Here is a 14242-nt window from a genome sequence, read left to right as displayed (position 1 = left end):
AATATGTTTCTTTAGCATTTTCATAAAAACAACAATTAATTTGCTATAAGAAGACAATAGGATAATACCATATTACTGCATCATCTTTGATCGACATAGTTTGAGTAAAGGATGGACCCACCACACTCGTATGAGCACCTACATAAAATAAATGTTAAGATCTTTATAGATATTTTAGTAATTGTGACCGAGTAAATGTTTTGGAAAAAAGGTAAAAGTAAAAGTAGAAGTCAGTAACACAAAGAAATGGCAAACAATATTTCGAGCTTGTGACGCGAAAGGGGGGAAACCACCACGGTGAAATCAAAGATGACTGACATGAGGCCATTGTCGGTGAAATACAAATCAGAATCCAAGAAGAATAATATTCATGTATATAATTTCTATTTGTTTTTCTTTGTTAAAATTTTCTTTATAAATTCATTTATTAATGTTGTGTCCTGTTTATTATTATTATTATTATCATCATCATTTGGGCATTTGTTTAAATATTGTTGGAAATTATTTAGTGACCATATAAGACACGTAACGGTTATTTTTTCTTATGAAACTTTTGGATTGTTATTTAATACTAGGTGTACTATATGAGTTTATTAAAAATAAAAGTTTAATATAAAATTGTAAACATTATGTATTTTTTAAAATACTACTTTAATATAAATACAAAGAATATAATGAATAAAATGAATAATTTCAATGTATACTAAAAAAATATATTGACATTTAAAAAAGATTTGAAAGAGAAAGGAAAGAAATGGAATATTTATTATGAAATTGAATAGAATGGTCTAGCTTATATATATATAAATTCTCAAATGTGGATTTTAAATTTAAGAAAATAAAAAAGACAAGAAAATGACTAGTGGAAAAATAATAATTCAAAAAATCTTACAAAATAACATATGTCAAATTCAATAAGAACATAATATTTGACAAAAAATGATTTTCGTTTATTAAGTTAGATATGCTGAAACAAGTGATATGCATTTATCATTCCATGTTAAATCAATAGAATGTTGTGTTTTAATTATATTTTATTGTCCGAAAATAGCATGGTTACATTACACCAGTAAATTAAAGGATTTCCACGTCATTAATCAGAATAACCATAATTAGATAAGCCATGGGATATAAATCTATAATATTATTTCACAAGCTATCTTGCATATATATGGTAAATTTATAGTCTATGACTGTCATTCCGACGTTTATGGGATAAACATGCATTAACCAGTAAAATCGTATTCTAATAGTCTTATCTTTATTAAGATATAAACTTTATATCAAAATAGAATATATATATGTCTTTAATAAAAAATAATTAGTTGTTATACTTTAATTATATAGCTTGCATATATATGGTAAATTTATAGTCTATGACTGTCATTCCGACATTTAAGGGATAAAACATTAACCATTAAAATCATACTCAAATAGTCTTATCTTTATTAAGATATAGACTTTACATGAATACAGAATATATGTCTTTAATGAAAAATAATTAGTTGTTATACCTTATATTTGTCCCTTCCATTGGTAATCATCAATGACATATACAGTAGGATCAAAAAGATAAAAGATGTTGGAATATTGAACTTGAGTCATTGTCGAAAAGACATTTTCCCCCAATGAAAATGGATATATCATATATGGGAGGAGAACTTTCCAACTTTAAAGAGATGGATAGAACCATATACAGTTTCTTCGATAATTTTCATATTATTAAGGGCTAGTTTTGACTTTTTCCTGATATGGGGGGGCTAATTGATAATTTACCCTTATAAATAACACCATGTGGATCAAAGTTCAAACTGTAATAGAATGATCCCCTGTAGACACTTAACAATGGCGAAACTTCAATTCTCAATGGCTATTCTCACTCTGTCTTTCATATCTTCGTTTAATTCCATTACATCATCGACATTTACACTCACAAATCAATGCAACTATCCCGTTTGGGCCGGTCTTCTCTCCGGCGCCGGCACTGCTCCACTACCCACCACCGGCTTCCCTCTTCAACCCAGCCAGTCAAATTCCGTCGAGGTCCCTCCCGGTTGGTCTGGACGGATGTGGGGTCGCACCCTTTGCTCCACTGATTCCACCGGCAGATTCTCCTGCGTCACAGGCGACTGCGGATCCGGAACAATTGAATGCACCGGTAGTGGCGCCGCCCCTCCAACCACCTTGGCTGAATTCACACTTAACGGAGCAAACGGGATGGACTTTTACGATGTCAGCCTTGTCGACGGGTACAACCTCCCCATGATGGTGGTACCACAAGGTGGGACCGGCGGAAACTGTAATGTCACCGGCTGTATGGTGGACTTGAATAAGAACTGCCCGTCGGCATTGCGGTTGACGGCCACCGGTGGTAGTGATGAATCCGTCGCCTGTAAAAGCGCCTGTGAGGCATTTGGAGACCCTATGTACTGCTGTAGTGGGGCCTACTCGACCCCACAGACATGCAGTCCGACGTCGTATTCGGAGTATTTCAAAACCGCATGTCCGACGGCTTACAGTTATGCATACGACGACGGATCGAGCACGTTTACCTGTTCCTCCGCCAACTATGTCATCACTTTCTGCCCTACGCCGGCGAACAGGTATATTTACTAATCTATCCTTTTCTTTCTTGCTAAGGTCACAAAATGTGTTTTGTTTTTAGTTCAGAATAGTCATTTCGTCAGTTTCATGTCGTTTTCTGTTATTCAAATTACGATGCGATCAGAGGTTTAATTTTTGTAGGCAAAATAAAATATAATAATAAATTAATCCTTTTACCCCCTTTTCTTTTGTAAAACTTACATTTAACCCCTATTTATTACACAAAATTCATTTTACCCCCTTTCCCTTTTGACAGAAGAAAATGTTTTTCTCGTTTATATCCATGTTTTTTGTGATAATAATACATGTCATGTTTCGGATTGCTGGATGCGATCCCTTGGTCAATGCACAGCTAGTAATTCATTAAATTAAAGGTATCGACATGAATTTTAAATTGGAGATCTTTATATAATGAATTGAAAATACTTAAACATGAACATATATGTTTCTTTCATAATAACTTAGGGTTTTTTTCCCATCAAATTAGTGTCTTTCTGATTATTAGGTCAACAAATTTGAGCTAATATTGTTAAATAAATGGTTGTGTAATTTTTAGTTAGTTTTAATAGATTCGGTCTTGAGAATTTAATACTTATTGTGCTTAAATTTTAAGGTCCAATAAGTTTGTTATTATATTTACTAATTTAGTCGTTAGTAATTGTTATGAATATTAATTTTTAGTTTTAACTTTGAAACATTTTCAATAATATGTCAAACACTACTCTTTTTTATTGAGCATACATAATATTATGTAGTAAATAAATATTAGGTACATGTGGGTCGAGAGTCGAGAGTCGGTGATTTGGATTTTGCCGACTAAACAAACAATTTAATGCCGCCCACGCAACCGTGTAGTTTAATTTTATTTATTTAATATTTTTAATGCTTTTTTCGATTTTCTCAATTGTATTAATTTGCGTGCAGCCGCAAAACAACCGGAGCCGGCCAGCCACCGGCAGACAGCAGCGGAGGAAGCTCATTGGCTGAAGCTTTAGGCGGTCACTCCGTTATGGTTATTGCCGTCTTATTATTGACGATGATTTCACTAAAATGCCCTCGTTGTTTCATCTTTCTACTCCTCGGCTAATTTATTTCACGCAAGCCGTTTATAGAGGCTTAGAGCAGTAGAATAGGTTTTGATTTTTTAATGTATGTTGCTAACTGTAAAGTTTTTAGTTTTGATAGGATTTTTAAGAGTTATTAGACTAATAAGAAATATTGCGTGACTTACGATTACATGTTTTTATATCTTTATTAATTAAATCGCAGAGTAATCGTTCAAAAGAGAATGGTATACGTCAATTCCTCAAAAACATGCGGGCAACTAAGGTTTTTCATGGACATCCAATATTGGCTCATACATGACTACCATGGATGACTTTTTGCTCAAAATCCTAAATTGATATATTTATTCTGCACGATTTGTAAATCTTATGCGGAAATCATAAAGAATAAATTCTAATTTTTACAAACCTAAGTAATTTGATTTGTTTGTTTTCAAATTCCAATGACAATGACAACAACAACAAAACTCATACAAAAAAAATAAGATATAAGTAGTCGTGTTTTCAACTCACCCGAAGCTAGAAAAATTGCTTCCATAGATGACTTCTGTTATGAAACGGAAGTCGTAATTAAAAAAATAAGGAAATGAGTGAAATAAAGAAAAAATATACTGTGTAATGTATATACTATGAGCAATCACCATATATAGTTGAATAGGGTAGAATGTTAACCGGCGCTCGGTGGATTAAATTAGGCCATTAATTATAGCTTAATTATAGCAAGCTTGTCAAGATTTTGATCTTTATTCTGAACTAGGTTATAATTCGTAGACACCACAGACGAAAAAGTTCAAAATAATTTTAATATAATTATAACTTAATTTTGAGTAATGATTATAAAAAATTTCATAATTAATAAGTATATATATATATATATATATATATATATATATATATATATATATATATATATATATATATATGTTTTGTTAGTAATTTTATATTGGTTGAAATTACGAAAGCATAGTGGTTTGAATATCCGATCGGCAATTTGTATTTGTAGATATGTTAGATTATTATCATTTTGTAGATATGTTAAATAAAACAAAAAATGGAATTGATATAAATAATAAATTTGTATAAAGATTTATAAATTTCTAAAGTTGAATGTTTTTAGGTAAAACGACCATTTTCTATTTTTTGTAAATTATGTCATTCTTATCATTTTATTATATTTTTTAATTTGGCATAACCGAAAGAAAAAGTAGTGATATGAAACATTTAAAATATACAACTTGGATTTTTAAGTCATTTTGACTATTTATGCCTTTTTGTTCTGTTTGGTTAATTTATTGTCGTTTTTTTTCATTGTTCATAATTTATACCACTTAAATAAAAATAGGAGGTATAATTTTATCCCTTTAAATTTTCGTTTTGAACATTTTAGTCAATTTCATCAATTTTACTAATTTATTGTAGGCCATTTTTTGTCATTTTGAACATTTTTATTAATTTGACATTTTATCGTCAAATGGTCAGAGTAAATAGGAGCATACGTAAAGGCAACTTGCTGATAAGCTGAGCAGACTTTGAATCATTGAAAACATTTGATGATGGCAGACGTAATGGTGACAGCTGCAATGGTGGTGACAAAGACAAGAAGGAGTTTTGTTGATTGAGTGAAGAAAGCAACTTCTGAAGTGAGACATGTGTGTATCTAATTCTTGTTCCTGAATCATTGAAACCCAAGGAAAAATCATGGTTCTATACACCGAAATCAATAGTCGTTTATCTTCTTTTTCCTGAATCAATGTTCATATTGTTTATAGAAAGCAAATATATTTCTATTATAAGTAAAAAAAAAATAAAGTACATTGCCTTTATAAGTAAAAAAATAAATTTATTTATATTATCAGACTCTGGGTTAAAAATTATAAAGATTACTTGGTAGCTAAAGTAAAGTACGTTGCTATTATTAGTAAAGAAATGTGAGTACATTGTTATTATAGGTAAACCAATAAAGTGCATAGTTATTATCAGTAAAGAAATATAAGTATGTTGCAATTATAAGTAAAAAAATAAAGTAAATAAACTTTATTGAAAAATATGATTGCTTTGTCCATATTGGTAGTTAAAGCAAAGTGCATTGCTATTCTTTGCAGTTTGCTCTAGATTTAGTATGATCAGTAATCAAATACTATTAATTTGTTCAAGGAAAAAAAAAGATTCCAATACCTTATCAATCCTAATAATAATCTAAATATTCTATAAGCCTTCCTGGCTTTTTTTTTTCCATCACAATCGAATCAACCTACTGTGCTTGAGCCTGATCAATGATTCCTGTCAAGTCTATACAACAACAAAATAACAATTAAATTGTGGGGTTTAATGGTTTATAAATACACATTTATTAAAAATAGACTTGCCAATGCTATATCTTTGATCTATCCAATTATAGGAACTTCACATTATAATATTTTTTATTTCAAAGTGTTATTTAACTTGTTATTTTAAATATAAATTATCATTTAAAAATCTTCATTATATAAACATTATTTTGTTCTAAACAAAAAGTAAAAAAAAAAAAAAAAAAAACATAGTATTTATAATATAATATTTTCGGTTTCGTTAGCATACAATTTTGTTTCTTAGATAAACTTTATACAAATTTACTAATTGGTTCTTTAGTAACAATAAGAAAAGACTTTTAGATTATTCATGATATTACAAAATTTCTTATACTTTCATATTGAGACGTGTTTTAAAAATGATCGTTAAGTTCAACTGTCGTACTTATCTATATGTAAATTTTAATTATAGAAGTGTTTAAACAAAAAAAACTAAAAAAAAAAATGAGAACCTAAGTTTTTATGAGAATAATTGAGAATAATTAAGTAGGTTGTCTCCGATCACTTGAAATGTTCTCCATCTTATTGTTTAACCCATGGTAACCCCACAAGCTTCACATATTGAAGTATCTGCAATAATTGCACCTTCTTTCCCCTGCCAAAATAACAATCTTACCCTTGTCATTAAACATTTTTTACAAATACTTGATAATATAAAATGACAAAATACATATTTGGTACCTTAACTGGCTTGAACCAGATCCACGTAGGCAGAGTTATGCTTCCTCAACGTTGGTTCGATATACGGTAAACATCAATTAGGAGGGTGGATGTACAGCAAGGGATGCAAGAGATAGTCATCAGAACCGTTGTACTTGCTGCTAACATAATTAAGCAATAGCATGTGCAAGAGATAACGCACCAGATCCTATCACTATCATTATATCTATGTACACTTACAGTCACCCAAGTTGTTGCAACAGAGTAAAATAAATCAATCTTTTTAGAAAACACAAACATGCACTATTAGAAAAAAGAATGAATCGTTGAAAGATAGACCATCAACAAAAAACATATGTAGAAAATATGTTACTCATTGAGTCATTTTGTCAAACAGGGTACAGGGTGTTCGTGGAAACAAAAAACCCGAAAAAAGAAATCCAAATTTTATGTTCAATAACCTAATTCTACACTACACGGGTGGAGATATATTATGGGGTTAATCAACCGATAAAACCTGGGTTGCCATGGACGTGGTATTTGCACAATTTCATGTTCAAGCCCACATAATCCATCCTTCATACGGCTTAGATCTTGCACATAAGAATACAAAATTGAAAATTTTTATATAACAATAAATAATAATTAGTTTATATCTTAATCCAAAACAATTTAATCATGTACACCTACATGAAGCAATAAGAGTGAAATTGTTTAAAGCATAAGAACACTCACATTGGAAAAGTGTTGAAACATGACTTGAAAATGAGCAAGACACTCATAAATTTTGGGCAACAATAGCTATGGTTGTTATCTTGAAGAAGCTCGACATGTATGAAATTATTGGTTTGTGTTGAAACACGACTTGAAAATGAGCAAGACACTCATAAATTTTGGGCAACAATAGCTATGGTTGTTATCTTGAAGAAGCTCGACATGTATGAAATTATTGGTTTAATGTAATGCTTAGAATAAACCAGAAGCAGATGTTCTTGGAAAAAAATGAGAAAAGCATTAAAAACCCAATTTGGACCTCTCTTCAAAAAGGAAGAAAAACAAAAAGAAACCATAATTGTCACTTAGTTCTATAAATCGAGAGATGATGTGAGGTTCTCCGATAGTGGTGATAATGGTGAATGGTGCCTTCGGTACCTTCCATGGCGTTGACGATGTTTCTGATATGGATTTCGAACGATTATTTTTACATGAGTATTGAAATCGATCAGTTGAGAGATAGAGAAAGTAGGAGTTGGAATTGCAACTTTAATTTTGAATGGATTGCCATGAAATTGGTTCTCATTAAAAATTTGGATTTTGCAGATTTGTGGAAACCGTTTGCTGATTTAACGGGATTTAAATGTTAACGATGGATGATTTGTAAATCATTAAAGAAAATGGTAGATTGGTAATTTGACTTGGTGAAAAATAAGCAGGAAAAAGAAATCTAGAATCATGGAGAAAATGACATGTGACGGTTTTAGTACTCTTTTATTAGAAGTAAAGATATGAGTAATCATATAAGCCAAAAACAACCTGCATCGCAATAGGATCGACTTTGTAGCAAAATCGGGTCTAAGATCTTAGGTCATACAACGATCAAACGTATAAATTTAAAAGATCTGCATTTGTAATAATAAAATCAAACCTCAAACTTCGTCCATTAAGCTCGAAAATTGTGTAACACCGTGAAAATTTACAATAAATTTTCAACTTTTCAAAATCAACCCATATTCATAAAATCATTACAAAAATGTTTTCATTTCATTTATTATCAGAGTATCCTAGAACATCAACATAAAATTTGAGGAGCGGTACGATCACGCCTTTGCCTTGCCACGATCTCCCGAGTTACCTGAAGCATTACACTGAAACTATAAGCTCGAAAGCTTAGTGAATTACCCCCAAAATACCATATGCAACACCTACGCCTTTCCAGGCCATAACTCTATGGGATCTTCCGATCCGAATGTCTCAGGGGACTTCCTGTGACATCCTCAATTTTCACGGCCAGAAAAGACCGATTTTGTTTATGCTTTATAAAAATCAGAGTACTTCATTTCATAAAAAGGTTGCGGAATTTGTTCCCAGAAAAACATAGTAAATACGTTATTAAAACATTTTCGAAGAAACGTATTTATTTCATTTTAAAATGTTTGGGATGTCATCGTTAATACAGAAACATAAGCATAAACAGAACTTACAATTATTTACACTAGTGATCTACATCTCTCAGTCTAATGTCACTTCATATCGTCACCTGTGATATAAAGAAACAAAGTGGGTCAGGTTGGGAAACCTGGTGAGTACATAGGGTTTTCAACCCACAATAATATAATTATTATGTTCAATCATCAAACAATTAACCCAATTACCAATCCCCATTATCTTCTTTACTCTTAAGGATTTAACCTAAGAGTCATCTATCCTGCATTCGTTTATTCCGAAGTCCCTTACTTCCAGGGTTATAGGACTGGCACTAAATCCATAGCTGCCAATGTTCGTTCGTAAAACACTAATTCCATAGCTGCTATAGTCTACTCATCGGGTACTAAATCCATAGCTACCAGTGTTCATCTAATAGGTATTAAGTCCATAGCTACCAATTCCTAACAGGTACTAAATCCATAGCTACCAGCGTCCAACTAATAGGTACTAAGTCCATAACTACCAATTCCTAACAAGTACTAAATCCATAGCTACCAACGTCTAACAGGTACTAAGTCCATAGCTACCGGTGTTTGTCCAATAGGCACTAAGTCTATAGCTGCCAACGTATACTCTCATCATCTTATATCTCTCATCGTTCATCTACCCATGTCATACCCAACATATTCGTATAAAATACGTATACAGTTTAAATTATTTAAAACATGTATAAAACGTTCATCCATCATAGACAACAAGTATTCAGATAATATGTACACATAGCACGTAGTTTATATAATATAATTCATATCTATGTGTAAGATGAAAGAGACTATGCACTCACCTGAAAGGTGATGAATCAGCACTCGGACAACGCTTTGATATTCTTAAAACAATTTCCTTCGATAAAACCTAGTATCAATACCACTAGGGTTTAGTCTAACGATAACCGCGATTAATTAATAGTCTAGCTATTATTATTATTATTATATAAGCGTTAAACGATACTTATATAACCCATAATAATAACCCAAGTACTTATTATAAGGTCCTAATAACATTACTATATTAAAACATAAGCTAAACTAAAGGTAGGTTAGACGTAGCTCACTTACAGCGGGTTTTCTCGAAAACCGGGCTTCGCTGGAGCAGCGTTCCCGAGCCGAAAGGCTCTTTTCTCGGAGCCGTCGGGCGCTCCGGGGCTTCCGCCTCGTGCTAGGGAGTTACCCTAGGCTTTGGGGGTTAGGGAGGCTTAGAGAGAGAGAGAGTTTAGAGAGAGAAAGAAGAGGGTTGAGGGGTGAAGAGAAGTGAATGCCCGACACCTCTATTTATAGTGCAAAAATCTGATGGACTCGCCGAGTAGGGGGGACCTACTCGCCGAGTTGGTCCATTTGGTGGCCATCTGGTGGTGCCACGTGTCCAATTCTGGTGGTGCCACGTCACCCCCTATCGCGTATCAGCCTTCGAACTTAGAAAAATCATAACTCTCGCATACGAGCTCCGTTTTCGACGTTCTTTATATCCACGCGTAGGTAAAATCAAGATCTACAACTTTTGTTTAGACTCCGTTGGCTAATTCTCGACCGATCTCAAATTTAACAGTAGGAGACGTTTAGACTGTTAAATGACCGCGAAGAATTCGTAACTCCTTCATACGAACTCCGTTTTTGTCCATCTTTTTACCGTTGAGTTCCTATTAATGAGATCTTCAACTCTCATTTAGGTCGCGTAAGCCAAAAACCGCTCGAACTAAAATTCGAGTTTCGGGTCGTGCACTGCTAAGCCGAATCTTAGAAAAATCATAACTTCCTCATACGAAGTCAGATTTGGGCGTTCTTTTTATCGACGCTCTTAATTTAACATATTCTACAACTTTTATTTAGATTGCTAAGGCTAAATCTCGCTCTATCGTAAATTCACTATTTACGCTTCCCGGTGCCGTGCCGGTTTTGCCGTAAAATTTCGACGGGTCATAACTTCTTCGTTATAACTCGGATTTCGGCGTTCTTTATATGTACGGAAACCTTGGGACATATTCCACAACTTGGTTAAGATTATTTATTCTAAATAATCTTTTGTCAAAAAGTCGTTTTCGACCCCTATTGCCTCTAAATTAACTAGCCCGGATCTGCGGGCGTTACAATTATCTCCCCCTTAGGATGATTACGTCCCATAATCATCAATGAAACAGGGTCGTATAATGACTCCATACGTCGTCTTTTCATCCTAGGTAGTAATTATAACTTCTATATTCCTTCAAGCCTATCTCTTAGACTTATTGACTGTAAGCAGTGCTTAATCGTGCACCTGCTCTTTATCTCAGGTTAGACACCAAATTATGACCTATCATCGTGTGATGCACGTTTAGACTCAAGTCTCTTAGAGCTAAATTCTAAAACAGACTATGCCTTCCTTCATGGTCTAATGTGATGTAATCACACGTAGCATTTCTAGCTACCAAATTCTTTAACAACGAGCGCGATATTTCTATTGATCGCTTTGATTTCAATCGTTTGGTTTAAGTCGGACGCTATATCAAACTTGGTTCTCTGAACCGCGTAACCTACTCATCGTAGTCGGACTTAATGTGATATGACCACTAGGGTCGGGATAACAACAATCTTCTTAGTCATTACCGAAACAATGGTAACGACATACTTGAATAAAACGAAATCAATTACTAGCTTCTTGGTGCCCTCGTGACTTTCCCTGATCCAAGTGTGAGTCCTGTGCTTCCGGTAGTATAGGCCTCTACTACCATTCACACCTACTCATACTTGTTCCAAGTATTGTCTCGCAGTTTCCCAAGTCACCATGCAGCAAATCACACAATCATTCAACACATCAGATAACAAAACGAAGGTTTTATTTTAATTCTTGAAACGATTACATAGGTGTTCAAGTTCACCCTAGACTATGCCTCTACTAGGCTACATCATACGAAACTATGGCTACTGCATAATCCGATCTTCGGGTAAGAAGTCCTCATTCTTGATTCCTCGCATGGTTCTCTGCTTCGTCAAGGATCATGTGAAATGCCCTTGGCCTTGGTGGCGTTTCTGGTCTTGTTGCTTTATTTTTCCCTGGGCAGTCTCTGGACATGTGCCCCTTGCCTCCACATCCGTAGCATACTTTATCATTATGTGTGCAGTCCTTGGAATAGTGACCAGTCCTCCCACACTTGTAACAAGTCACTTCTTTGTTGCACTTCCCACCGTGCTTCTTCTTGCATTTATCACACCATCTCGCTTCACCTCCATCTCCTCCTCCAAGCATTGAGAATTTGCTTTCCTTGTTGTACCTTGAAGATCCTTCAAACTTCCACTTCTCTCCTGCATTATCTTTTTCTAGACCCTTTTCTCTTATCTGGGCCTCTATGTTCTTAGCTTCCCTAACAGCTGTTTTCAAGGTAGTTGCCATTTTGACCATTGGGCCAAAGTCAGTGGGCAGTCCGTTAGCAAACCTATCAATCTTGGAGAGTTCAGTAGACACCAAGTAGGGGAATAGCTTCATCCTCTCGGTGAATGCGGTGGCATACTCATCAACACTCATCTTCGCTTTCTTCAGGTTCTGAAACTCGTTGTTTAGGTCTATCAGATCTATCTCCGAGCAGTACTGCATTTTCAACTGTTCCAAGAACTCCTCCCATGACATCCTTATGGCTTCTTCTCGTGGCATCGTATCTGCCAATAGCTTCCACCAGCTCAAGACTCCAGTTTTCAGTTGTCTTACGGCGAAGACGTTCTTCTGTTTCTTGATATAGTCGCAGCTCTCAAACACCGTTTCCATCTCGGAGATCCAATCCATAATCTCAACAGGCTTTGGGCTTCCTGAGAGACTTGGTGGTTTCGCACCCAAGAAATTCTTGTACATCCGCCCATCCTTGTTGTTTCTCCCTTCTGGGTCATCCCTTTGCTCACCTTGAGTCCCTACTTGACTCACTTGGCGGCTGTAGTTCCCTTCCTCAGATTGCTCGGGAACTGGCTCCGTCGGTTCAACATGTACGGTAGGTTCGTCCCTATTCAACATCCATCTCATTTCTTCCCTTTGTTCAGCCAACATAGCCCGAATCATGGCTTGAACTCCAGCCATGGTGACTGGCTCAGGCGCAACTTCTTCTATAACAGATATTTGCTGAACCACTGGGGGTTGGTTTCTGTTCCCATTTGCGTTTACGTTTCCGCTACGGGTTCTTGCCATCTTGATCTATACACCGAATAAGGTGAATCTAGATCTTAATTTAGGATTGACGTCTTAAATCATCCTTATCACTCCGAAACGTTTATATGCTAGTTCTAATATCGTAGTTAAACGCTTAGAATCCTAAACACATAAGGTTTCCAGATCCGGTCGGCAACAGACCATAGATCCGAACAAATAACAACATATCATGCACAAAGCATTTAGCACATAAGGCAATTTAGGCATCATTCCTAAAATAAGCTAGTGCTCACACCTCACAATCATCGCTTAGCATTCTAAGTTTAAGTCTAGAAATAAATCCATATTCCTAGTTCGCTTAAACTAATGCTCTGATACCAATTGTGACATCCCCAATTTTCACGGCCAGAAAAGACCGATTTTGTTTATGCTTTATAAAAATCAGAGTACTTCATTTCATAAAAAGGTTGCGGAATTTGTTCCCAGAAAACATAATAAATACGTTATTAAAACATTTTCGAAGAAACGTATTTATTTCATTTTAAAACGTTTGGGATGTCATCGTTAATACAGAAACATAAGCATAAACAGAACTTACAATTATTTACACTAGTGATCTACATCTCTCAGTGTAATGTCACTTCATATCGTCACCTGTGATATAAATAAACTGAGTGGGTCAGGTTGGGAAACCTGGTGAGTACATAGGGTTTTCAACCCACAATAATATAATTATTATGTTCAATCATCAAACAATTAACCCAATTACCCATCCCCATTATCTTCTTTACTCTTAAGGATTTAACCTCAGAGTCATCTATCCTGCATTCGTTTATTCCGAAGTCCCTTACTTCCAGGGTTATAGGACTGACACTAAATCCATAGCTGCCAATGTTCGTTCGTAAAGCACTAATTCCATAGCTGCTATAGTCTACTCATTGGGTACTAAATCCATAGCTACCAGTGTTTATCTAATAGTGTAACGACCCAAAAATCATGACTAAAAATTTCTTTTAAACATTACTAAAAATAGATTTATAACAACGTATCATAAGTCAAACATAACTTTTGAGTATTAAATTCAAAACATAATATCATTATCAGAGTCAAACATTCCCAGGCTAACTGACTATGGTGTGTGCTCTGCAATCTTCCCGAGCTCCTCTTTTGAAAACCGAGTACCTGAAACCAAAACTGAAAACCGTAAGCACGAAGCTTAGTGAGCTCCCCCAATCTACCACATACCACACAAAAACATAT

At 34.5% G+C, this 14242-nt stretch overlaps 1 protein-coding gene across 1 annotated transcript; it reads left to right on the top strand.

Moving 5' to 3' along the window:
• Positions 1–1818: 1818 nt before the first annotated feature.
• On the top strand, positions 1819–3842 carry LOC145087305 (thaumatin-like protein 1b). Its single transcript, XM_079025241.1, has 2 exons — positions 1819–2603; positions 3529–3842. Exons 1-2 carry the CDS (start codon positions 1822–1824, stop codon positions 3689–3691), a joined length of 945 nt encoding a protein of 314 aa, XP_078881367.1. The 5' UTR covers positions 1819–1821; the 3' UTR covers positions 3692–3842.
• Positions 3843–14242: the final 10400 nt, after the last annotated feature.

The sequence above is a fragment of the Lactuca serriola genome, chromosome 2 (genome assembly GCF_051521515.1).
Source record: "Lactuca serriola cultivar US96UC23 chromosome 2, Lser_US96UC23_V15, whole genome shotgun sequence".
Taxonomy (NCBI): Eukaryota; Viridiplantae; Streptophyta; class Magnoliopsida; order Asterales; family Asteraceae; genus Lactuca; species Lactuca serriola.
The sequence above is the reverse complement of the archived record's forward strand: the minus strand, read 5'-3'. Positions and strand labels throughout refer to the sequence as shown.

Bases quoted from the DNA above. Each gene is read 5' to 3' on its own strand.
- LOC145087305 (XM_079025241.1), top strand. From the start codon at position 1,822: ATGATCCCCTGTAGACACTTAACAATGGCGAAACTTCAATTCTCAATG. The intron at 2,604-3,528 runs GTATATTTACTA...ATTTGCGTGCAG, and splicing joins TGCCCTACGCCGGCGAACAG to CCGCAAAACAACCGGAGCCG.